A 27284-nucleotide genomic window follows, 5' to 3' on the forward strand; every position below is an offset into this window, starting at 1 on the left:
GATGTCGTGAGACTTCATGGGGTCTGGAGTCGATGTTGAGGACTTGCAGGACAACTCCCGACTATACCACTGTGCCGCCACCTCTGCTGGGTCTGTCCTGCTGGTGGGACAGGACATACCTGGGGATGGTGATGGCAGTGTCTTGGTCATTGTCTGCAAGGTATGATTCCGTGAATATGACCAAGTCAGGCTGTTGCTTGGCTAGTCTGTGGGACGGATCTCCCAACTTTGGCACAAGCCCCCAGATGTCAGTAAGGAGGAATTTGCAGGATTGACAGGGCTGAGTTTGCCATTGTCGTTTGTAAATTGGGCTTTATAGGGAGATAGGAATTAACAGCTGTTCAGAAAAGAGTTGTTTGCTATGAAAGTGGAAAGAGGGTTCCTTGGAGGCAGTTTTGACAATGGAGAACATGTGTACACTCCATTTTAAGTGAAGTATTGATGAAGCAAAAAATATAAGAACTGAGTGGAGCCTTCAAAAAAGTGATTGGTGCTGGTTAGACTGGCGCAGAACATGAAAACTGGAAAGACTTGCATTTATATAGCGCCATTAAAATACTTCTGAAGTATAATCACTGACGTAATATTGGAAGCATGCAGCCAATTTGTGCACAGCAAGGTACCATAACCAGCAAAGTGATAATGACCAGATAATCTGTTTGTGATTAATATTAGCCAGGAGATTGGGATAAATGTACAGCAGCAAATGCGCACAGGAGGAGCAGAGTGGAGAAAATAATCCAATTTCTGACAAAATCCTAATTTAATGCATTTAATAAAAGTTTGACGGATAACCCTACACTCACAGAAACACTAAGAAACCCAATATCATAGTGGGAAGCCATAAGATGGTAACTTGTTCCAAAGTATATGGTGGCCCTGTCAAAGGCTTTTCGAAATGTTAAGGCATGGAGGATGATTCACCAAAGCATCAACAGCAGAGCATCACCGTCACCGTGGGAACATGCGTAGCATAATGTAAGCAATTCATTTGAACCACCTCCCTGCCCCTCCCCCACCTCCCCCCCCCCCCCAAAAAAAACCCATCTTGCTCCTTGTTAAGTACAAGCTGGTTTGACACCATTAATGCAGCCCTAATTTTCTGTAAAAAAAAAAGTATGCAATGAGTGATTATTTAATTCTGCTGTCAAAGCAGAACTGGATAAACCCAGGGTGACTAGAAATAAAACCAGCCCACTCCTGTTAACAGATAGTGGGATTCAAGCTCCAGCTCACCCTGGCTTGGATCGGAAAATTGATATTTTACTGTAATTGTCATTATTTTTTGTTAAATGCTTGCAGGGTTTGGAGGATATGTAGGAAAAGATTAATGACATCTAAGTACAATTTGTTTGAAGCCAGTAAATATTCTTTCGGGGAAATTTTGTGCATTAGTGCATGTGTGCCGTAGATGATAAAGTTGCAGAACTCAGTACTAGCCTTTTTCAACCAGCCAGCCCCAAACTATTAAGCAACACCAAAGGATCTTTATTGTAGAAAAAAAACATTCATTCATTCTTCAAAACAAACAGAATATAACTCAGACATAACATTCTAGCTTACGCAGTAAGTTTGTAAATTCAAGACTTCAGTTGGTCCAGATCATCCCAATTTCTGTTGGCCAAATGAACCTCAGTAATCTCAGCGAACAGGTGTCTCTTCAGGAGCTTGTAGGCTAGAGGTAATAACTGCTGCACCACTTTGTGAAAGTACTGTAAGGAGAAGAAAGTACATTTGTGGAAGAGTCAAAGCACCTGTAAGTTGTTCAATATTTGAAATAAAGTAAAAGTTTTTTTAATAAAAAAGATACTTCATATCTCTCAAATGTCACAAACCCCTTCCCAGATAGTGATTTATTTGGAAGTGCGGTTACTGTTGAGGTGGGGGGAAGGGTGCAGTTCATCTGAGAGACGGCACCTCCAGCATAGGACACAATCAGCGTGTGGCAGCCTAGATTGTGTGCTCAAATCCTGCAGTGGAGCTTTTTTTTTAACCTTTCATTCATGGGATGTGGACATTGCTGGCCATTTATTGCCCATCCCTAATTTCCCTTGAGAAGGTGGTGCTGAGCTACTTCTTTGAACTGCTGCAGTCCGGGTGGTGAAGGTACACCCACAGTTCTGTTACATAGGGAATTCCAGCATTTTGACCCAGCAACGATGAAGGAATGTGACATATTTCCAAGTCAGGATGCGTGATGTGGAAAGGAACTTAGCGGTGGTGTTCCCATGCGCTTGCTACCTTGTCCTAGGCAGTCATGGGTTTGGAAGGTGCTGCTGAAGAAGCTTTGGAGAGTTGCTGCAGAGCATCTTGTAAATGTTACACATTACAGCCAGTGCACGCTGATGGTGGATGAGCTGCCAATCAAGCAGGCTGCTTTCTCCTGGATGGTATCGAGCTTCTGGAGTGTTGTTGGAGCTACAACCATCCAAGCAAGTGGAGAGTATTCCGTCACTCCTGACTTGTGTTTTGCAGACAGTGTGTAGGCTTTGGGGAATTAGGAGGTGAGTCACTCTGTGCAGAATACTCAACATCTGACCTGCTCTTATAGCCACAGTATTTATGTGGCTGGTCCAGTTAAGTTTCTGGTCATTGACTCCCAGAATGTTGATGGTGGACCATCTGACAATGGTAATACCATTGAATGTCAAAGGGAGGTGGTTAGACTCTTTCTGCTTCAAGATGGCCATTGCTGGCAAAGAAACAGACCTCTTAAAATTCTTCTGAGTATGTCATCCACTTCTATTTCCCACACTCCCTTCCACGATATGAGTAATCCTATTGTGTGACTTAATGCTGAAATTTCACCTTGTACAACTGCCAATGTTTTCCACTGGGAGTAATATCATCTTCATAAAATTACCTGTGATTATGCCACAGCTTAAGTAGCTTGGCAACTGATCAATTTAAGCAGCACTGCTGAGGGTAACCCAGCACTGCAGAGTGGAATTCTGTGCGGATTATGCTAGACTATCCAATGGTGTACTCATCCAACCTCCTTCGCCAAGCTTGGCTCTGGACATCAATGAAAGCAGAAACCCTGAACAGTCTTTTGCCTTTCTAACTCAGGGTTACACAGCATGTGATAAGATGCCAAACAAAAGGATAATACAATAGTTGAGGGCTCATGGAATAGAGGGTAGTATATTCGCATGGATGGAGGATTGGTTAATGGGCAGGAAGTAGCAAGTAGGGATAAATGTGACATTTTAAAGTTACCAGTGGAGTGCCGCAAGGATCAGTGCTGGGGCCTCGGTCTCTGTCCAAGTCATTAATATAGGTTGTAAACAGCTAAGAGTAATGTATCCAAGTTTTCTGATGATACAAAGCTAGGTGGGAATATAAGCTGTGAGGAGGACATCAAAGTGGCTGCAAAAAGATATACACAGGTTAAGTGAATGGGAAACAAGATGACAGATAGAGTATGTCAGGCAAACCCTACCTGCTAAGACTGAGGCACACATTATTTTGCCAGATGAACACTAAAACTTTAAAAATTGCAATCTCTGACTGGAAGGACATTTGCCTAACACAAGACAATGTGGAAACAAAGGGAGCCAATCCCTGTTCCTCCAATACACAGAAGTGATCAGACCAGTTTTGGTCACATGGCTGACCGGCTGTGACAGAGAAATTTGAACCTCCAACCAAGGGTGTTGAAGAGACTGTTCCATATAAGGAGCTAGTCACATGACTAACCTGCTGAGCACCCCGGGAGCTTTTTGAATTTGAACTCCCAAACAAAGGGATTTGAACTGAGACAAAGCCGTGTGCTCGTGGAGTAAACATCTCTTCTGGAACTGAAGCAAGAATTACAGCCTCTCTTGTCTGCCTGCCTTCATCTCTTCCCATGGAACTGAATCTCGTGAAAACACGTGAAACTCAAAGAGAGAAGGGTTTTCCACGTGAATAAAGTTTTAAGAAGATTACTGGGCTCCAACGAATCGCAAGACAATAGCTTCAATCAAGGACCACAGTGAGGTCAAGAAACAGTAACAAGATATTGCCTCTAACTCTTATACTTATCTTTTCTTGTGCTCTTTTCTATCCCTATCTGCATGTTTATATCGCGTGTGCATGCTAGCCTGAGCGCATCGTATGTCCGTAGACATGAACCGTATTAGAGGTTAAGTTTAAGGTTGTAATAAATCTCCTCTTTCTGCTTTAAACCAAAGAAAGCCTGTGTGTGCTCAGTTCTTTGCCTTATAATTGGAAACTGTGAATACGGATTCACAAAAAGGGGCGCTCAAAACAGTGTGTTTAAAATTAAACTCTGTTACAATAAGACCAGGTAAAGACAGCCAAAGACCCCTAGACACTTTGCTCACCTGGTCATAACAAGTATAATGTGGGGAAGTATAGATTAATTACTTTGGTAGTAAGAATCAAAAAGTAGAATTTTTTTAAAAATGCATGAAACTTTTAAATGTTGATGTTCGAAGAGACTTTGGTGTTACCGGTACATAGAACACAACGTAAGCATGTAGGTGCAGCAGCAATTAGGAAGGCAAATGGCATACTGGCCTTTATTGCAAGGGGACTGGAGTACATCTTGCTACATTGTACATGTGTGGTCTTACCAGAGCCTGAGAGTACTGTATTTAGTTTTGGTCTCTATATCTAAGGAAGGATGGTGTTGCCTTGGAGGCAGTACAGTGATGGTTCATTAGATTGGTTCCTGTGTTGAGAGGCCGAGTCAATAAGGCCTACACTCTCTGGAGTTTAGAAGAATGAGAGGTGATCTCATTTGAAACATTCAAGATTCTAAGGGGGTTTGTCAGGATAGACATTGAGCGGTTGTTTCCCCTAGCTGGGGAATTTAGAATACAGGAGCACAATCTCAGGATAAGGGTCAATCATTTAAGACTAAGGTGTGAAATTTCTTCACACAGAGGGTTGTAAATCTTTGGAATTCTCTCCCCCAGAGGATCGTGCAGGCTCCATCATTTAGTCTGTTTCAGGCTCTGATAGATTTTTGGTCTTTCAGGGAATCAAGGGATATGGGGAGTGGGCAAGAAAGTGGAGTTGAGGCAGAAGATCAGCCATGATCGTACTGAATGGCAGAGCAGGTGCGAGGGGCAGTATGGTCTACTCCTGCTCCTATTCCTTATGTTTCTTATGTTCCAATTACTTTTGTACATTTCACATGCAATCACTATACAATTTGATGGCATAGTGCTTGGGAGAGATGCAGGATGACATCTTGCAGGACGACATCTTACAGTACGCCCAGGCGTCTTGGCACGAATGCAATGCAAGCAATGCAAGATCAAGAGACTGAGACAGCTTGTTTGATCTCAGAACCTGGGATTAGTGAAGTCATGGGGAGTTGGGATGGAGAAATGAGCTCGTCAGTTGGGCATGTTGCCCTAAATGGTGAGTGGGTGTGAGGTGGGACAGTTTGGGTTGAGAGTCTCCAAGAACCGGCCCCCAAATTGCTCAGTATAATAGACTAGCATGCAAAAAATCAAAATTTCAGCTGATTTTGTATTTAGTTTTTGGAATATCAGCATCACTGGCAAGGTCGGCATTTACTGCCTCGCCAGAGTTTCCCTTGAGAAGGTGGTGGTGGACCTCCTTGAACCTCTGAAGTCTCCCACATTGCTGTTAGGGAAGGAGTTCCAGGATTTTGACCCGTCAACAATGCAGGAATAGGTGATATATGTGCAAGTCAGGATGATGTGTGACTTGGAGGGGAACCTGCTGATCTTACAGGTGGTGCAGGTTTTTTTTAATTCATTCAAGGGATGTGGGCGTCATCGGCTATGCCAGCATTTATTGCCCATCCCTAATTGCCCTTGAGAAGGTGGTGGTGAGCTGCCTTCTTGAACCGCTGCAGTCCATGTGAGGTAGGAAGGGAGTTCCAGGATTTTGACCCAGCGACAGTGAAGGAACGGCGATATAGTTCGAAGTCAGGATGGTGTGTGACTTGGACGGGAACTTGCAGGTGGTGATGTTCCCATGCATCTGCTGCTCTTGTTCTTCGAGGTGGTAGAGATCACGGGTTTGGAAGGTGCTGTCTCAGGAGCCTTGGTGCGTTGCTGCAGTGCATCTTGTAAATGGTACACACTGCTGCCACTGTGCATCGGTGGTGGAGGGAGTGAATGTTTGTAGATGGGGTGCCAATCAAGGGGGCTGCTTTGTCCTGGATGGTGTTGTGCTTCTTGAGTGTTGTTGGAGCTGCACCCATCCAGGCAAGTGGAGAATATTCCATCACACTCCTGACTTGTGCCTTGCAAATGGCAGACAGGCTTTGGGGAGTCAGGAGGTGAGTTACTCACCGCAGGATTCCTAGCCTCTGACCTGCTCTTGTAGCCATGGTATTTATATGGCTACTCCCATTCAGTTTCTGGTCAATGGTAGCCCCTAGGATGTTGATAGTGGGGGAATCAGCAATGGTAATACCTTTGAATGTCAAGGGGAGATGGTTACATTCTCTCTTGTTGGAGATGGTCACTGCCTGGCACTTGTGTGGCACAGTGGCGCAGTGGTTAGCACTGCAGCCTCACAGCTCCAGCGACCCGGGTTCAATTCTGTGTTCTGCCTGTGCGGAGTTTGCAAGTTCTCCCTGTGTCTCCGTGGGTTTCCTCCGGGTGCTCCGGTTTCCTCCCACATGCCAAAGACTTGCAGGTTGATAGGTTAATTGGCCATTATAAATTGCCCTTAGTATAGGTAGGTGGCAGGGAAATATAGGGACAGGTGGGGATGTGGTAGGAATATGGGATTAGTGTAGGATTAGTATAAATGGGTGGCTGATGGTCGGCACAGACTCGGTGGGCCGAAGGGCCTGTTTCAGTGCTGTATCTCTAAAATCACTAATGCCAGTCTTCAGCCAATTCGATTCACTCCGCGTGTTATCAAGAAACGACTGAAGGCACTGGATACTGCAAAGGCTATGTGTCCTGACAATATTCCGGCAATGTGGGAGGAAACCGGAGCACCCAGAGGAAACCCACGCAGACACAGGGAGAACTTGCAAACTCCACACAGGCAGTACCCAGAATTGAACCCGGGTTGCTGGAGCTGTGAGGCTGCGGTGCTAACCACTGCGCCGCCCTGATGTTGGGGACTTCAAGAGGGGGCCGAGATGGATCATCAACTAGGCACTTCTGGCTGAAGATTGTTGCAAGTTCTTCTGTCTTATCTTTCGCACTGATGTGCTGGGCTCCCCCATCATTGAGGATGGGGATATTTGTGGAGCCACCTCCTCCAGTTAGTTGTTTAATTGTCCACCACCATTCACGGCTGGATGTGGCAGGACTGCAGAGCTTAGATCTGATCCATTGGTTATGGGATCGCTTAGCTCTGTCCATTGCATGCTGCTTATGCAGTAGTCCTGGGTTGTAGCTTCACCAGTTTGACACCTCATTTTGAGGTATGCCTGGTGCTGCTCCTGGCATGCCCTCCTGCACTCTTCATTGAACCAGGTTTGGTCTCCTGGTTTGATGGTAATGGTAGAGTGCGGGATATGCCGGGCCATGAGTTTACAGATCGTGGTTGAGTACAATTCTGCTGCTGCTGATGGCCAACAGCGCCTCATGGATGCCCAGTTTTGCATTGCTCGATCTGTTCGAAATCTAGCACGGTGGTAGTGCCAAACAACACGATGGATGATATCCTCAATGTGAAGGCGGGACTTCGTCTCCACAAGGACTGTGCGGTGGTCACTCCTACCAATGCAGTCATGGACAGATGCATCTGCGGCAGGCAGATTGGTGAGGACGAGGTCAAGTATGTTTTTCCCTTGTGTTGGTTCCACCACCACCTGCCGCAGACCCAGTTTAGCAGTATGTCCTTTAGGACTCGGCCAGCTCGGTCAGTACTGGTGCTACCGAGCCACTCTTGGTGATGGACATTGAAGTCCCCCACCCAGAGTACATTTTGTGCCCTTGCCACCCTCAGTGCTTCCTCCAAGTGGTGTTCAACATGGAGGAGTACTGACTCATCAGCTGAGGGAGAGCGGTAGGTGGTAATCAGTAGGAGATTACCTTGCCCATGTTTGACCTGATGCAATGAGACTTCATGGGGTCCAGAGTTGATGTTGAGGACTCCCAGGGCAACTCCCTCCCTACTACAGACAACTGTCCCGCCACCTCTGCTGGGTCTGTTCTGCCGGTGGGAGGACATACCCAGGGATAGTGATTGCAGAGTCTGGGACATTGTCTGTAAGGTATGATTCTGTGAGTATGACTATGTCAGGCTGTTGCTTGACTAGTCTGTGGGACAGCTCTCCCAACTTTGGCACAAGCCCCCAGATGTTGGTATGGAGGACTTTGCAGGGTCGACAGGGCTGGGTTTGCCATTGTCATTTCCGGTGCCTAGGTCGATGCCAGGCGGTCCGTCAGGTTTCATTCCTTTTTATTGACTTCGTAGCGGTCAGGTACAACTGAGTGGCTTGCTAGGCCATTTCAGAGGGCATGTAAGAGTTAACCACATTGCTGTGGGTCTGGAGTCATATGTAGCCCAGACCAGGTAAGGACAGCAGATTTCCTTCCCTAAAGGACATTAGTGAACCAGATGGGTTTTTACAACAATCACCAATGGTTTCATGGCAATCAGTAGACTAGATTTTATTTCCAGATTTATTAATTAAATTCAAATTCCACCTTCTGCTGTGGTGGGATTCGAACCCATGTCCCCAGATCAATACCCTCGGTCTCTGGATTACTAGTCCAGTGATAATACCACTACGCCACCACCTCCCCTAATCAGGTCACAGATTTGGGTCGTGCTGCCGCAGAAGCCTGTTGGGATATGCACACATATGCTTTAGCCATCCCACCAGAGAAGCTAACTGAACAAGGACCAAGGTGTGGGGGGCAGGGGTCGTCCTGAACTACTCTTAAGCAGCTGAGCTACCACTGGCTCCTATACCTATGTATTCGATTTTCAGGCAGTTAAAAACAATGCTGAAACCCATCTGCGTCTACTCACGTGTGATCCATAACAGAAGAGGTCAATTCCCAGTTCATAACCCATTCCATAGTCGCACTCGTCATTTGCAAACTGAACATAGGTTATTATTTCTTGGATTGGGGCAAAAGCTTTAATCCGGGCTTCATCAGTCGGAGCTTCTACAATTGCTTTGCAGATCTTTTTAAGACTTCCTATTGTTTATTGAAATAAAAGACACTGATTATTTATTCTACCCAGAGGATGGAAGTAAAATTATGTGCATGTGACACATTGTTCCTGTACTTCATCTAAAGGTAATTGAGAAAGATTTATATTCATATAGCGCCTTTCACGACCTCAGAATGTCCCAAAACGCTTTACAGCCAATGAAGCATTTTAGAAGTGTAGTCAATGTTGTAATGTAGGAAACATGGCAGCCAATGTGCACACAAGAAGATCCCACAAACAACAATGTGATAATGACCAAATAATCTGTTTTAATAATATCGGTTGAGGGATAAATATTAGCCAGGACACCAGGGAAAACTCCCCTTCAAAATAGTGCAGGTGGATTTTTTACATTCACCTGAGAGGGCAGATGGGGCCTCAGCTTAATGATAGCACCTTCAATAAAGGAGTGTCAGCTCAAGTCTCTGGAGTGGTGCTTGAACCCACAACCTTCTGACTTGGAGGAGAGAACCACTGAACCATGGTTGGCGTCACAATACATTACCAGTAAATCCTTTACATTGCCTAATACTGTGAAGAATAAGGTAAATAGAAGGGGCTGAATTACAGGGACTCTCCTGATAGTTCAGCAAGGAGTTACCTAGACAGACCCGGAAGATCCCAGGTCCAATTCCCCACTCTCTGCTGACTTAGCTGATTTCAACCTGGGTGGCTATGAAGGTGGGCGGTGGACGTGGAAAGAGCAAAAAGATCTGCAACAACTTGCATTTATATAACACCTTTAAACATAGAAAAATGACCCAAGGTGCTTCACAGAGGCCAATCAGACAAAAAAAAAAGATGCTGGACCACAGACTCCTCTCATAATTCAGTACGCCAAGGATCATGTTGTCGTGATTGTGCCCTAATCTAGTCTTGGGGTGATGAAAATAAAGTAGAAGCTACATTATCAGCCATCACCGAGGGGCCCTCCTAGTGGATAACAGAAATTCCCTCACAGTAAACTGCAACAATTCTCTAGACACAAGTAGGAGGACAGGGAGAGATTGGTACATGTGAGTTATGCAATACCCCATGTCTCATCAAATCCTTGTTTTGGGAAACATTCCAGCAAATAACCAGGAGTGCAGATAATGGAACTTCACTTTTTTAAAAAAATGTAATTTGTTCTCGGGCTGAAAAGAAAGAGGCCTTTTAGCCCCTCAAGCCTGTTCCGACATTCAACGAGATCATAAACCCGCCTTTACCCCATATCCTTTGATACCTTTGGCTAACAAAATTCTATCAACCTCAGTTTCAAAATTAACAGACTGATGTGGCATCAATTGCTGTTTGAAGAAGAGAATTCCAAACTTCTAACACATTTTTGCGTGAAGAAGTGTTTCCTAATTTCACTCCTGAAATGCCTGGCTCTTAAGTTTTAGACAATGCCCCAGGTCCTAGACTCCCCAACAGTCAGAAATAGTTTCTCCCAATCTACCCTATCTGAACCCCTTAACATCTTGATAACCTCAATCAAATCATTCTATAACTTTCTAAATTCCAGGGAATTACAACCCTTGTTTGTGTAATTTAACCTTTGGAGTTCAGGCATGGTGCATGTACATTTAGCAAGTATGAAATTATTGCCCATCTCTAGTCGCCCCAAGAAGGTGAGAGGGATTACCTTCATGAACGGCTGCAAACCTTTTCCCACCGCTCCCCATTCCCCCTCCAGTAGCGATCATCTGTACTAATGAAGAACTCAGTAGGAGGATATTTAGTCTCAACCACTGTGTGGGACTGCTGTCATGTGTAGTCCAGCAGGTTCCCACCCCTGAAGGATGTTAGTCAGGTTTTTTCACCACAATCTGGAATCTTCTACACTTTTATTTTCTGGCGCCAGTCCACAAATTAACAGGAGGATGGTCGACAGTGGTATTCCCCAAGGGTCAGTGTTAAGACCACTGCTTTTTTTTGATATATATATAAATGGATATTGGAATACAGAGTAAAATGACAAAAATTGACAATGATACCAAACTTGGAAGAGTAGCAACCAGTGAGGATGATACCAATCGAATGCATTTGGACATAGATAGGCTAGCAGAGTGGGCAGACAAGTGGCAGATGGAATTTAATACAGAGAAGTGTGAGGTGGTGCATTTTGGCAGAAGAGATAAGGAGAGAGGCAATATACACCTAATGGCACAGTTCCAAAGAGTGTATAGGGACAGAGGGACCTGGGGGTTCATGTGAATAGATCTTTGAAAGTGGCAGGTCATATTGAGAGAATAATTAGCAAAACGTATGGGATCTTGGGCTGCATAATTAGAGATATTGATTACAAAAGCAGGAAAATTATGCTGAACCTTTATAAAGCTCTAGAGTACTGCATCCAGTTCTGGTCACCACACTTTAGGAAGGATGTGAGAGTCCTTGAGAGGGTGCACAGGAGATTTACCAGAATGATTCTAAGGATGGGGGGTTTTAGCTACAAGGTTAAAGGTTAGGTTGGAGAACCTGGGTTGTTGTTCTTAGAGCAAAGGAGATTGTGGGGAGATCTGATAGAGGTGTACAAGATTATGACAGGTCTAGATAGACAAAGAAAAGCTGTTCCCATTAGCTGATGGTACAAGAACTAGGGGGCACAGAATGAAAGTTTTGGGCAAGAGATGTAGTGGGGTTGAAAACACGGCGAGTGATAATGACCTGGAGCTTTCTACCTGCACAGGTGGTAGAAGCTGAGCTCTAGAGTATTGCAGTTCTGGTTTCAAAAAGGAAATTGAATGGGCACTTGAGCGAAATAAACTCACAGGTCTAGGGGGATAGAGTGGGGGAATGGGACTGATTGGATTGCGCTACAGAGAGCTGCCATGGACTCAGTGGGCTGAATGGTCTCTTTCTGTGCCATAATGACTATGACTCTGAGTCGTTGCATGCCACAGTGGGGTATGCCTTCACAAACTCTGGGTTGCTAGTCCATTACTCTTTGCAAGGGAGCTGAAGTCAACCAAATTGATTCTGAACTCCAAAAGTTAACAAAGGGAAGAAAAAAAAACATTCAACGGCTTTCTATTGTAATTTATTTGTAACGTTTGACGCTACTACGTTTTTAGGTTTTGATAAACAAAGGAGAGTAAAGAATAATACAAACATACCATCTGTCTCAGGAAGCTCTCTGTAACCGACACCAGTTCTATCTATCGGGACAACCAAACCCGCACCATGAAAAGTTCTGGTGGCAACCTAGAAATAAAAGATAGATGAAATATTCTGCAATGGTGAAAGCAAAAAATTAGAAAAAATGATTCTGAAACAACGTATTAACATTTAGCTAAACGTTTAACTGCAAGCCATTCATCCATTGCACAAATATTGACTGCATCTTGATGCACTGACAGAATATGATGGGATTCTTAGTCAGATTAGAAAAATATTAAAGTCACAGACCGGAAAGCTAACAACCTTTAGTAACTGCACATACGAGGAATGGTAGCGATTCAAGGGTTAGTGAAATATATGCCTGATAGTAATGTGCTCTTTGATCATCACTAACCTGTCAAAACAAAAGCAGCAGATTTTTGTGCTATGGAGTCAGAGGGTAATGTACATTATATTCACATAATATTTATAGAGTCATGGAGATATACAGCACATTCAAAAACTACTGAATCTCTCTCTTAACATTGCTCCTGAGTAATTTGGGGTCTGAAGCACAGCTGCACTGTGCTTGCTGCTAACTCAGACTGCCTTTTTATACCCACTGCCCTTCACAAGTAAATCCAGACAACTGCAGCTACATACAAACTCTCCAGATCAGAAGCTGTTGTAAAATATTTTGTAAATTTCAGGCTCCAGGTCAATTAAAAAGATTGGTTCACACTGTTAACAGAATGGGACATCTGCTGTGCAACAGCTTATATGCACAATTCCAAGTATTTCACAAAAGTTGTCGTGTCACACATCAAATTCTAAAAGAACATAAGAAAACTGGATGCCTGCAGTGTTCTGCAGACTTAAGGGAGAAGGGAACAGAGGGATACTGAGTCAGATAATTACAGTGGGAAAAGGCTCGTGGCGAGTTGAGGCGAATGGCCTGTTCGGATGCTGTAGATTTCACATAGTTTTTATTTGACATCTGTACAAATTCATCCAAGTGTTTACTTAAGAGAAGCAGCTGTTAAGTAAATACTGACTTCAAACCTCTGTCAATTAATAGCAATAAGATTTTACAGCTTTAAAAGTGACGTACAACCACAATTTTTCATGGTATATTGTTACTGGCCTTACATCCACTGACTTATTGTGATCAGTACAATGGTCAATTTCCAATAATATATTTCTGATCAAATAACACACCAATAACAAAGTCACATTTTATATGCAACTGTGTGCATTTCCTTAAGGAAAAAGTGTCACTCAGAACCCATGGTGGGATCTTTTATAGAAACATAAAAGAGTAGCAGACATCCGCAGAGTTGTTCTGACTTCCTTCCCTTCCCCTCCAAATCTTACAAAGACTTGCTTCAACAAGATGGTGTGCAGATATGGGAGTATTATAAGGTTAAATTGGAATCAGCGCCCTCGGGTTAGAGAAAAGAAAAATGGGCTGCGCTTCCCGACTGCTGTCCAAAAACCTCTCGAAGGAAAGCACGTGTCTGAACCTTGGCTGAGGAAAGGATCGAGCTTGGCTTTGAGGTCACGACCTCTTTCCATCACCTGTTCTGTGCCCAGTAATTAACAGTCTGCCCAAAGGACATGTCCCAAAAGCGTTTTCCAACTAATTAAATACTTCTGAAAAGCACCCATACTGTCGTAATGGAGGAAAGTAGCAGCCAATTTGTGCACAGCAAGCTCCCAAAAACAGCAATGTGATAATGACCAGATCTACTTTCTTTCTTTGGCCCCCTTGTATCGAGAGACAATGGGTAAGCGCCTAGAGGTGGTCAGTGGTTTGTGAAGCAGCGCCTGGAGTGGCTCTTAAGGCCAATTCTAGAGTGACAGACTCTTCCACAGTCACTGCAGATAAAATTGGTTGTCGGGGCTGTTACACAGTTGGCTCTCTCCTTGCGCTTCTGTCTTTTTTCCTGCCAACAGCTAAGTCTCTTCGACTTGCCACTCTTTAGCCCCGCCTTTATGGCTGCCCGCCAGCTCTGGTGATCACTGGCAACTGGCTCCCACGACTTGTGGTCAATATCACAGGACTTCATGTCACATTTGCAGACGTCTTTAAAGCGGAGACATGGACGGCCGGTGGGTCTGATACCAGTGACGAGCTCGCTGTACAATGCGTCCTTGGGGATCCTGCCATCTTCCCTGCGGCTCACATGGCCAAGCCATCTGAAGCACCGCTGGCTCAGTAGGGTGTATATCCTGGGGATGTTGGCTGCCTCGAGGACTTCTGCGTTGGAGATACGGTCCTGCCACCTGATGCGAAGGATTCTCCGGAGGCAGTGAAGATGGAATGAGTTGAGACGTCGCTCTTGGCTGACATACGTTGTCCAGGCCTCGCTGCCGTAGAGCAAGGTACTGAGGACACAGGCTTGATACACTCAGACATTTGTGTTCCGTGTCAGCGCACCATTTTCCCACACCCTCTTGGCCAGTCTGGACATAGCAGCGGATGCCTTTCCCATGCGCTTGTTGATTTCTGCATCGAGAGACAGGTTACTGGTGATAGTTGAGCCTAGGTAGATGAACTCTTGAACCACTTCCAGAGCGTGGTCGCCGATATTGATGGATGGAGCATTTCTGATGTCCTGTCCTGTTCTGATGTTCGTTTTCTTGAGGCTGATGGTTAGGCCAAATTCATTGCAGGCAGCTGCAAACCTGTTGATGAGTCTCTGCAGACACTCTTCAGTGATCAGATAATCTGTGTTTTTAGTGATGTTTGTTGAGGGATAAATATTGGCCAGGGTATCCTGCTCTACTTCAAAATGGTGCCGCAAGATCTTTCATGTCCAACCGAGGAGGTTAGATGGGGCCATGGCTTAAAAAGGCAGCACCTCTGACAGTGCTGCACTCACTCAGTCATTCATCATGCAGGCTCGCACACGATGGATGACCATTTACCGCAGATACTAGACAGCAACAATGCAGAGAAGCAGGGTGATAGTCTCCTGGACAGAATGGGAGAGGAGACAGAAAAACTGGAGAGGATAAAAGGCAAGAATGGGGTTATGGTGGGGCGAAGGGAAAATTATATGCGGGTGAAGTCCAACTTTGGTGGCAGAACTTTGAAGATGATTAGAAGATCAGCGTTCAATTGAAGTGAGTGGAAAGGGAAATCAGGCCGAGAGTATAATGGTTGGCCAATTCCCTAACACCTGTTCAGTGCCTCCTGCAACAGCTGAATTTCACCCTCAAAGTTTCCAGACAGTGAATTACAGAAGGAAGGTGCTCAGTTACCATTGGAAGTCACAAATAATCAGAAACCAGAAATGCAATGCCACACTAATTACATCCAGGGAATGTTCTGGAAGTACGGTACAAGAGCTTACCTTCCTATCCCTTTGTTTCATTTCTTTAGTTTTATGTTCTAGGGAATAACCTAATTTCTTCGCTACCGCAGTCAGTTTGGTCTCGAGCTCTTTCAAAACACTGCTCTGACTTTTATTACTTATTTCCTTCAGTCTTCTGGATAAAAGTAAGCTGAAAACCAAAAGTGCAATGCGATGGGAGGGAGAAGAAAAACAAAAGGAAAAAACAGCTCAACATTCTACTAGAATTTCATTCAGTACCACCCCGCCGCTCCCCACCCCCACTACTCCATAAAGACAAAAGCTAAAGGAGGCTGAAAATAGAACAGAGGCTCTGAAATTCCATGATGGGGAGGCAATGATATAGTGGTAATATCACTGAACTAGTATGCCAGAGGATCCGGCTAATGCCCTGGGGACACGGGTTCAAATCCCACCCTGGCAATCGGAGGCATTTAAATTCAATTAATTAATTAATTAAATGCAATTAACTAATAAAAATCTGGAATTGAAAGATCATCTCACTAATGGTGCCATGAAACTATCATTGATTGTTGTAAAAACCCATCTGGTTCACTAATGTCCTTCAGGGAAGGAAATCTGCCGTCCTTACCTGGTCTGGCCTACATGTAACTCCAGACCCACAGCAATGGGGTTGACTCTTAACTGCCCTCTGAAATGGCCTAGCAAGCCACTCAGTTAACAAGGGCAATTAGGGATGGGCAACAAATGCTGGCCTTGCCAGTGATGCCCACATCCCATGAAAGAAACAAAAAAGTACCAGAACAAAGAGGGAGACAGTGCAAATGGCCAATTTCAGCACTTCATGCCATTTCCCTTGAGGAGTCTCCCTCTAGAGATCTGATTAGACTGGGAGAGCATCCCCCGCAGTCTCCCCACAAAAGTTCATGGCCAGAAACGTCACAACAGCCACAGAACTAGCCCCACAGTGAAATGAGTTACAATGCCATTTTGGTTAGGTAGGTTCCAACCAAAAGTGAAGAGAAAAAAAATGATTAATGATAAAAGTGTTTCTCAAAATACCAATGCAGTAGGGTAGCAGTTAATTAATAATCCAGAGGACTGCGTTAATAATCCAGAGAACATATGTTCAAATCCCACCAGTTTGAGAATGTGAATGCAGTTCCAAAAGGCTGGAAATAAAAAGCTGGTATTAGGACCATGAAGCTATCATAAAAACCCAACTGATTCATTAATATCCTTTAGGGTTGGAAATCTGTCAACCTTACTCGGTCTGGCCTATATGTAACTCCAATCCCACACCAAAGTGGCTGACTCTTAACTAGTTGTATCAACCTAGGTCCTATCTGCACTTGGGCAAGTAGAGCATGTTCATATGTAGTTGGCAGAGGGGACAAAAAACAAGTATTTACTCCATATTAGGTAAGAAGAGGCTCTACTTGCACAGATTTGTTTAATAGTTCGGTTTGGAGACTTGGGAATGTCGTGAGATTCTGCGCTCGGATGGCCTGTTTGAAGGCTGGCAACTGGAAAAATGCATCACTCCTTCAAAAAAAGACGAACTTGCATTTATATAGAGTCTTTTCTGATCTCAGGAGATCCCAAAGTGCTTCTGAAGTGTAGTCACCATGTAGCAAACTCAGCAGCCAATTTAGGATCATAGGAAATAGGAGCAGGAGTAGGCCATTCAGCCCATCAAGCCTGCTCCGCCATTTAAATAGATCATGGCTGATCATCCACCTCTACACCATTTTTCCCACTAGCCCTACAATTTGTACATAGAAAGGTCCCATGAACAGCAATGTGACAAATAACCAGTTTTAATAATGTTGGTTGAGGGATAAATATTGGCCAGAACACTGGGGAGAACCCCCCACCCCAACCCCCATTCCTGCTCTCTGAAATAGTGTTATAGGATCTTTTAAGTCCACCCGTGGGGACAGACAGGGCCTTAGATTAATCATTTGAAAGACGGCACCTCTGACCATGCAGTGTTCCCTCAGTACTGCACTGGAGTGTCAGCCTTAATTTTGTGATCACTTCTCTGGAGTGGGACTTGAACTTATCTTCTGACTTTGAGGTGAGAGTACTGCCCAGAGCCAAGAAGTTGTTACATTCTGTTCCTTGAACTAAATTCTCACCGCGCTCCATGATCCATCCTTATTTTTTTTTGCATCAGCACTTGCAGCCCCAAAGGAACTGAAACATACTTACTTTACTGCACTAAACAGATTGTCTCCCATCTGAACTACCGAGCAGCCATTCTTTGCCTCATTCGCACCTACAAACACTGGCAATTCATCTGGAGTATCCCTGTAAACACCACATACAAACAGTCACAGGAATAGAGAGATACAACACTGAAACAGGCCCTTCGGCCCACCGAGTCTGTGACGACCAACAACCACCCATTTACACTAATCCTACATTAATCCCATATTCCTTACCACATCCCCACCATTCTCCTACCACCTACCTACACTAGGGGCAATTTACAATGGCCAATTTACCTATCAACCTGCAAGTCTTTGGCTGTGGGAGGAAACCGGAGCACCCGGCGGAAACCCACGCGGTCACAGGGAGAACTTGCAAACTCCACACAGGCAGTACCCAGAACTGAGACCGGGTCGCTGGAGCTGTGAGGCTGCGGTGCTAACCACTGCGCCACTGAATGTGATGGAATACTCTGCACTTGCCTGGACGAGTGCAACTCCACCACCACCCAGCACAAAACAGCCTGCTTGATTGGCACCCCATCCGTCACTTTAAACATTCACTCCCTCCCAAAAGGCTCCTTCGACAGTGCCTTCCAAAACCCACGACCTTTACCAGACAAGGGCAGCAGAGGCATGGGAACACCACCACCTGCAAGCCACACACCATCCTGACTTGGAACTATATCATCGTTCCTTCACTGTCACTGGGTCAAAATCCTGGAACTCCCTACCTAACAGCACTGTGGTTGTTCCCACACCATGTGCTGCAGCGGTTCAAGAAGGTGGCTCACCATCACCTTCTCAAGGGCAATTAGGGAAGGGCTATAAATGCTGGCCTTGCCAGTGACACCCACAACCCAAGAACGGTTTGTTTATTTTTTGAATCTCAGATCTTTCAGTGACTAGGCTGAGCCAGTCCAATCACATCGTGAGTAGGACTATTCACCCCCACCCCCACTGTCAGAAATATTTCTGTGCCATGATTACCTGAAATAGCCAAGGTGATACTGAGTTTTGGAGTCTCCATTGATGACGGTCTGAAATTCCGGGGGGTCGTAGAAGTACCTCCAGTGTAGCAGGTAATTAGGCTCTGGGTTTTTTGTTCCTTTGTGTTTTCCTGCTAAAATATCACAAGGCCCAACGAGGCGCAGTCCAAGGCTCGACTTCAGTGCCTCTATATAAAAAAAGCAGCAATTTAGGTCTGATGAAACGTAATCCTTCCACTTAAACTACTTGTCCCCCTTCCATCATCCACCCCTGAAGACATTAACCTCAGTGTGTGAGTGAGCTTGATGCCTCCTTATTTGTTGTCAGCTGTGCCTCAGTTCGCTCCCGAGTTAGAAGGTTCTGGGTTCAAGTCCAACTCCAGGAGTTGAGCATGAAAATCAAGGCCAACACTCCAGCTGCAGTACTGAGGGAGTGCCGCACTGTGGAGGTGCCGACTTTCACATGAGGTGTTGCGTCAAGGCCCGTCTACCCTCTCAGGTGAAGGTAAAAGATCCCACAACACTATTTCAAAGAAAGCAGAGGACTCTCTTGACCAATATTTATCCCTCAACCAGCATCACTAAAAAATAGATTGTCTGGTCTTTGCTGTTTGTAGGACCTTGCTGTGCATAAAATTGGTTGCTGCATTTCCTACATAACCACAGTGACTGCACATCAAAAAAGTACTTCAATGGCTGAAAAACACTTTGGGATGCCCTATGGTCGTGAAAGAGGCTGTAGAAATGCAAGTCTTTCTTTCATTTTGTCCAAAGTGCTCAACATTCAGCTCAACAGCCAGTGTTAACAGGCTATTCAGCTGCTTGGGGCATCAGATGAAAGCACAACCTCACTCACATGCATACTTCCAGCCAGACTGGGGGGGAAAGGACTAGGGGTAGGAGGGCGAGGCACGGGAGAATAAAGAGCTCAACAGAGGGGGTTCTATCCAATTGTTCACCCTTCGTTACAATTGAGCCCCTCAGCCCTTTAATTAGTCACCCCTCCAGTCACCAACTGAGGTCAGCACAGTTCGTATAGTTAAGTGATAAACGCCAGCCAGGGGACCAGGAGAAGGCTCTTCAAGTAGTGTCAATGGGAATCACTTACGTCCACCCAAGAGGATAGAGAGGTAAATTAGAAAGAAGTTCTACAGCAAAAGAAAGCGTGATAAATGGCCTGCAATAAGAGATGATCTGAAAGAGGATTTTAAGATGATGAGAGATTTCAATTAGAGAAAAACTATTCCCTCTGGCGAGTGGGTCTTGTTCACTAGAGTTGGCACCATCTGGTATGAGCTACATGAAAAGGGGCTGGAAGCTGATTGCATAAATAATTTTGAAAGGGAATTGGACAATTACATGAGGATGAGTGAGGAACATACAGCAACGTTCACATCTCGAGAATGAATTTTTAAAAAATGTTTTACAAAGGTAGAGATACAGAATTTTGTGAATTGGAAAGGGAATTGGGTGCTGGGCCAGAGGTATTTAAGAGTACTAGAGTGAATGTGAGTTTGGGGAGTGGGAGTGGAGGGGGGGGGGGGTGGAGGCGGTGGGGAAGCAGCTTCAGGTGATCTCTCTCTCACACTTGACCTTTCTCTTGCACAGCCAGCTCTCTGCGATGTCTCTCCATCTGCGTCATGGACACTAAACAGGAAAGGTCTGGCAGGGGAGGGATGGGTGACACATACCGCACGGATTCCCTGGATTTAGCTCCTCGCAGAATTCCCAGAAATGATAAAAGTCTTCCGGCATCGGGAGCCTGTAGAGACCCTGAACTTCCTGTCGCAATTCAGGAACGCTGGATTTCTCTCCTCGGTTCTTCTTACTATCCTCTTCTACTGGGTTCTTACACTGAGGGCAAATCACAAAAAGAAAAATTTAATCCATGTCAGGGGCTGCAAACTAAATGAATTTAAGCAGTTACACTACAGTATATTCAAAGCACTGGATCAGTTCTTTAGAATTGGAGTACGTGACAAAGGAGAATGGATTAAAATTACAAAATGCAAAATGTATCAGAGGACTTCAGATTCCTGGGTCTTTGGAACCAATTCTCGAACAGGAGGGACCTGTATACAATTAACAGGCTGCGCCTCAACAGGGGCGCTACCAACGTCCTCGCGGGAAAGTTATCTAGTGCCGCGGGGGAGAGTTTAAACTAATGTAGCATGGGAATCGGGCACCAGAATGAAACATTAGAGTGGAGAAATAAGGTGCAAAGAGGACTGGAAGAGGCAAATAGCACTGGAGTACTGAATAGTGCAAGATAGGTAGAACCAGGCAGAAGGTAAATGACAGGCAGTTTGGGTTTGGAGTGCATGTACCTAAATGCATGGAGTGTGGCAAACAAGGTTGGTGAGCTGCAGACATAAGTCACCACACAGGACCATGACATAGTGGCAATAACAAAGATCTGGTTCAAAACAGGGGACATTTGGGACCTTAATATTCTTGGCTACAAGGTTTTCAGATAAGATAGAGAGGGAGAAAAGGAGCCAGTGTGTAGCATGTTACGATTGAGGTGGGAGGAGTGTTCAATTTCTACACAGGTCACAACATACATTTAAATGTTTACCCAGTTACCGATACAGTCAATTATGTACTCTATTCCAGAATACATCAACCAGGTTTCTTTAGTAAACAAAATTATCAGTTTATTATGAAACAAGATTTAATCAGAACCAAAGCAAAACATTAGCACACAGATTGAAATATGAAAGTTCCCTTTTACCTTAGCCCCTCACTCACACACACGCACACATAGGTTAACCGAAAAATAAAGAGATTTTCTCTTTAAAGTTCTGTGAATAAGACAAAAAAAATACTTCGGCCAAATACTTGCTAGTTCTTGAAGAAAAAAAAATATGGAAAGATGTCAGTTGTCCCTTTATTCTGGTGTCCCAAATACACATAGAAGGCTGTCACTGGAACCTTTATAGAACAATTCTTTTCAAGCAATGTTGAAGATCAGTTTGGCAGGCTTTCCAGGAGATATGTGGCAACAGGGGTTTCTGGCAGGCTTTTCAGGAGAAATGCAGCATCAGTTCCTCTATTTCTTACACTCGCTTCGAAAAGCTTCTCAAAGTGATGGAAAAGCTGGCAGACTTTTCAAAGAGATGGAAAAGGCTGAGCTGGGGTTTTGTCCTTGGTAGGTTGATTTTTAAACTCCTTTCCAAAACATTGTCCAAATGACAGTCCAAAGTGAAACCAAAACAATATCTCAAGAGTTAAGCCTCCTAGCTCCTATAAATCCTGACCTGTCACTTCTCTGTAAACATCTTTCCCAGGTCAAAAAGTCCTCGCTGGGTACTTAACTTAAGACAGGTGACTTCCAGTAAATGTTGCTTTCAAATAACCTCTCAGTGACCCTTGTAATAAAAAAATTCCATGGAATCCTTTTCAGTTTTAAAACACAAGTCTTCAAAATTTAACAAAAAGTGGAAGCTCTTTCATAACAAGCAGTATTACTCAAAGAAACTATTAGAGCACTGGAGAGAGATTATTTAGTTATTCTCCTTACAGCAGAGATGGTTAAGCAGTGATTTGATAGAGGTGTTCAAATTCATGAATGGTTTTGATAGTGTATATAAGGAAATACTGTTTCCATTATCAGAAGGGTCGGTAACCAGAGGGTAAAGATTTAAGGTGATTGGCAAAAAAAAAAGAGGCAACATGAAAAACCTTTTGTTTTCTTTTTTTTAAAAAAACACAGCGAGTTATGATCTGGACTGCACTGCCTGAAATGAAAGCAAATTCAGTCGTTACATTCAGAAGAGAATTGAATAAATACTTGAAGGAAATGCTTTTTACAGGGCTATGAAGAAATAGAAGAGTGGGATTAATTGGATAGCTCTACCAAAGAGCCAGCATAGACACGATGGGACAAACGGCCTCTTTCTGTGTTGTATCATTCAATGGCTCTATGTAGTTGAAGGGTCTAAGATAGAATCTATTTGGTTATAATTAGGAAACAATAGAGGAGCTATTAGACTACTTGGTATATATACGATAGGCCACCAAATAGTGCGATGGAGTAGCAAATTTACAGGCAAATTACAGAATTGTGGTCATCCTAATATAGTCAACAGTGTAAAGACGAAGAAGGGGAGGAATTCCTTGATCAGTGTGTTTCCAGACCAGCGTGGTAGGAAGAAATGCTGCAATGGGAGAGCATTTGGGGAAGAGTGATCACAACATCATCAGGTTTAAAACCGTTATGGAAAAGGACAAGGAACAATCAAGCACAAGAGCAGTTAACTCGAGGAGGGCAAACTTCAGTGAGTTACAAAGGAATCTGGCCCACGAAGACTGGCATCGAATATTGTCAGGTAAAACAGTAATGTCAAAACAGCACTGTGGGTGTACCTATACCACATGGTCCGCAGCAGTTGAAGGAAGTGGTTCACTATCACCTTCTCAAGGGCAATTAGGGATGGGCAACAAATGCTGGCCTTGCCAGCGATGCCCTCATCCCATGAACGAATTTAAAAAATTGAATAAAAGGAGGCTTTCAAAGAGGAGGTGGCTCGGGTACAGAGTAGACACATGCACATGAGGCGGAAAGGAAGTTACAGGTCCTTAAATGGCTAAAGATTCGATATTAAATGAGACAGAAGAGAGAGGGTTATGAAAAATGTAAGGTTTGTATTACAGCGAAGAGCCAAGCTGAATAAAGAAAGTACAGAGGAGATTAAAAAAGGGAATAAGAGGAGCAAAGGAAGAGTATGAGGATAAATTAGTGGCCAACCTAAAATGGAACCCTCAAATATCTTTTGGAAACACAAATAGTAAAAAGGTAGTCAAATCAAGGTTGTGGCCAATTAGGTACCAAAAAGAAAATCTTCTTTGCAGAGGCAGAGCTAATGTACTAAATCAGTACTTTGCACCTCTCTTCATTCGAGAAAAGGATGCTGCCAATGTAACAGTAATAGGAGAGGCAGTAGTGATACTGGATAGGATAAAAATAAAGGGGAGGCACTTAAAGGCTGGCAGTCCTCAAAGTAGAAAAGTCACCTGGCCCGGATGGGATGCATCCTAGATTACCGAGGGAAGGGTGGAAATTGCAGAGGCTCTGGCCACAATCTCTCAATTCGCTTTGGATCTGGGGGTGGTGCCAGAGGACTAAAGGATTGCAAATGTTGCGCCTTTCTTGAAAAACAAAAGGGGAGGGATAAACCTAGCCAATACAAGACAGTCTAACATTGTATAAAGCACAATTTTTCATTGCCCTGGTGATATTTTTCTCCTTGGTTAGTTGTGACAGTCTCCTGGAGACAGTCTTTAACTCCTGGCAACTCCAGGGCAGTCCTGGAGTGTTGGCAACTGTACCCTCCCCAAATTCTTCATATTCTAACAGCCAAGCCCCTCTATGGAGCAATGAGAACATCATGATTTTTCTCAAAACATTAAGTCAACTCACGCTAGAAACTTCATCTCCACTGATTCCCATTCCATCCTGGTGAGCTGAAAATCTCAGCGCTTTCTTATTCCAACTTCCACCTGAGATATCACAGTGTGTTGCCAATTCCCAGATCCAGTAATTAAGCCTAAAGCTCTTACTTTAAAACTCCTATCAAAACGACTTTTGATATTTATAGTTTATATGTATATCAATACCGCCGCTCATAATGTTGACACTCGGCTCATCCTTTCAGCTAGGCCCCTTTATAACAACTTGCATTTATATAGCACCTTTAATATCCCAAGGCACTCCACGGGAGCCTTATCAAACAAATTCTGACACCGGGCCACATAAGGAGATAGTGGAAAGAAAGACTTGAATTTATATTGCAACCTCAGTAAATCCCAAAGCACTTTTCAGCCACTCAAGTACATTTAAAGTGTAGTCACTGTTGTAATGTAGGGAAACACAAAAGTCAGTTTGTACTCAGCAAGATCCCACAACAGCAATGTGATATTAATCAGATAATCTGTTTTTGTGATGTTGACTGAGGAATAAATATTAGCCAGGAGACTGGGGTGGGGGCAGGGTCCTCTCCTGCCCTTTTTTGGAATAGTGCCATGGGATCTTACAAGTCCATCCGAGCGGGTAGACGGGGGCCTCAGTTTAGCATCTCATCTGAAAGACAGCACCTCCAACAATGCAGCACCCCCTCAGTATTGAACTGAAGTGTCAGTTTTGAGTTTCGTGCACAAGTCTCTGCAGCGAATCATGAAGCCACAACCTTCTGACTCAGAGGTGAGAATGTTACCAACTGAGCCATGACTGACATATATTCTGTCAGGTGACCAAAAGCTTGGCTAAAGACAGAGGCTTTAAAGAGCATCTTAAAGGAAGAGAGAGGTGGAGAGGTTTAGAAATGGAATTTGCAGAGATTAACCTCGTCAGCTGAAGACACAACTGACAAGAGTGCAGCAAAGGAAATATGGGATGTGCAAGAGGCCAGAGATGGAGGCACACAGAGTACTCAGCTATGACTGGTGAGGCTCTAAGTGCTGCAAACTGGGATGTAAATCTTTTCGGTATGACAATGCCTTACACGTAGTGACACATTCCCAGGGGCCTCACACACTAAGGTTTTGAAAGACAACCACCCAAATGAAACATAGCACTGCCACTCCAAATAACACATCCCAATGCACAGCCACAACACTTAATTTGTAAAATGCCTTGGGATGTCCTGAGCTCACGAAAGGCACGATCATTTTTTTTTCCCCCACTCGTTCATGCGAATGTGGGCATCGCTGGGAAACCCAGCGTTTGTTGCCCATCTCTAATTGCCCTTGAGAAGGTGGTGGTGAGCTACCTTCTTGAACCGCAGCAGGCCAGCTGGTGTAGGTAATCCTACAGTGCTGTGAGAGAGGGAGTTCCAGCATTCTGATCCAGCAACAGTGAAGGAACGGCGATATATTTCCAAGTCAGGAAATATGGTGTGGATTGGAGCGGAGTGGAGTAGTGTTCCCATGCCATCGTTCATCAAAGCGGCAGAGGTCGCAGGTTTGGAAGGAGCCTATAAATACAAGTTGTCCTTCTTTCTAAGAGAAGTTATAGTGTGGTAGAATCTGACGCAGTCACCCACGTCAGGGCTGTGATCTTAAATTATAAACATCATAGCGAATGAATCTGAAAGTGCATTATTTCAGATTCCAGGAAACAAATTGCAGGGTAATGGGGAAAGAGCAGGATAATGTGGGACAAATTGGATCGCCCTTTCAAAAGAGCTGGTATAGGAATGATGGGTGTCCTTCTGTGCTGTAAAATACCATTCTTCAGGTAACAAGTTGCACTGATATAAACACATCTTAAATAGGTAGAGAAACAGCCTCTCACAGAAACGACTGAAATCTTTTGTTTTATCCTTCCCTTTAGTATGCACAATTAAGTCATATCTTTTTATTTGAAAATATCAGAGAATATTCTGAAAATAAAGCCCTCACACTAGTTCAGGCAAGGCCTATGCTGAGGGGGTCAGTGTTTCACTCAATCCAAACCAGTATTTAACCAGAAAGTCTGCTTCAATTTAACTGCAAGCTGGGTTTTTATGTTTGCAGAGAGAAAGGTTTGCAGTGAGATGTCCCAGTAGTATTTAATAAGACAGGATTGTTAGTAACATTAGTTTTTAGTAACAATGTATCTGCAGCAGGTTGCAGCCTGTAGCTACTGCTGTATCCCTGGGACACTTTGTTACATTCATAGGGGTTTTGCTACAAGACATTCCATTGAAGATAATCCTGAATTCACTTTCATTACCTCCGAGCTTTTGCAAGCTGCTTTCCTTTTCCCGCGTCCCGCCATGATAAAACAAAAGCCAATTTCACCAGCGCGGCAAATAATGAACAGCGAGAGCCAGTGATCCCGTCCGTCAGCCAGCTCCCTCCGCTATGGGGACAAGACGCAATCGGCTCCGCCACGGGGACAAGACGCGGCCAGCTCCGCCAAAGGGACAAAACGCGACAAGCTCCGCCAAAGGGACAAAACGCGACAAAGCTCCGCCAACGAGACAGGACGCGGCCAGCTCCACCACAGGGACAAGACGCAGCCAGCTCCGCCACACGAACCAACCAGGCAGCCTGCCACACTAACCAATCAGACAGCACTGCCACACAACCAATCAATCAGCCAGCTCCGCCACACGAACCAATCAACCAGCCAGCAGCACCACACGAATCAATCAATCAGGCAGCACTGTCACATGAACCAATCAGGCAGCACAGCCACAGGAGCAGTCATGTTGAGCTGTGGTCCTTGTTGTGATTGATATTATCTCTGAGGTTTAATAGTGAATTGTCTGATTTCTGATAAGCATATAAAAAAGAATGCTTCACAGTGAACATGAATATGTAGATCAGAGCAGGACATTACTGCTATGAGGGGCAGCGGGGAAAGTACTAATTAAATACTAAAATAAAAAGCAAAATATTGCAGATGCTGGAAATCCGCAACAAAAACAGAAATGTTGGAATTATTCAGCAGGTCACTTTCTACAGATGCTGTCAAACCTGCTGAGTGTGTCATAGTCTTTATTCTTGTAGAGCCACTGTAGCCCTGCAAGTTTATTTCCTTCAACTGTCCATCCAAATTTTCTCTTAAA

At 44.3% G+C, this 27284-nt stretch overlaps 1 protein-coding gene across 2 annotated transcripts; it reads right to left on the reverse strand.

The window, feature by feature from the left end:
* Window positions 1-1049: 1049 nt before the first annotated feature.
* Window positions 1050-26725, reverse strand: hpf1 (histone PARylation factor 1). 2 transcript variants are annotated; one of them, XR_010974791.1, is made up of 9 exons: window positions 26444-26725; window positions 20421-20583; window positions 18731-18917; window positions 17742-17840; window positions 15567-15717; window positions 12225-12312; window positions 8935-9107; window positions 3220-3369; window positions 1631-1712 (listed from the first exon to the last, which is right to left on the reverse strand). XR_010974791.1 is itself a non-coding variant. In XM_068028771.1 (8 exons), the coding sequence occupies exons 1-8, from the start codon at window positions 26486-26488 to the stop codon at window positions 1581-1583; spliced, it is 1038 nt and encodes a 345-aa protein (XP_067884872.1). In that variant the 5' UTR covers window positions 26489-26725; the 3' UTR covers window positions 1050-1580. The 2 variants fall into 2 exon arrangements, 1 of the variants encoding a protein (XP_067884872.1); XM_068028771.1 differs by lacking the exon at window positions 3220-3369 and having other exon boundaries at window positions 1050-1712.
* Between the last annotated feature and the right edge of the window lie 559 nt (window positions 26726-27284).

Source organism: Heterodontus francisci, chromosome 4, assembly GCF_036365525.1.
Source record: "Heterodontus francisci isolate sHetFra1 chromosome 4, sHetFra1.hap1, whole genome shotgun sequence".
NCBI classification, from domain to species: Eukaryota; Metazoa; Chordata; class Chondrichthyes; order Heterodontiformes; family Heterodontidae; genus Heterodontus; species Heterodontus francisci.

Bases quoted from the DNA above. Each gene is read 5' to 3' on its own strand.
- hpf1 (XM_068028771.1), bottom strand. From the start codon at position 26,488: ATGGCGGGACGCGGGAAAAGGAAAGCAGCTTGCAAAAGCTCGGAG. The intron at 18,918-20,420 runs GTATGTGTCACC...TTTTTTATATAG, and splicing joins AAATCCAGGGAATCCGTGCG to AGGCACTGAAGTCGAGCCTT. The intron at 1,713-8,934 runs GTGAGTAGACGC...TTCTCCTTACAG, and splicing joins TCTTCTGTTATGGATCACAC to TACTTTCACAAAGTGGTGCA.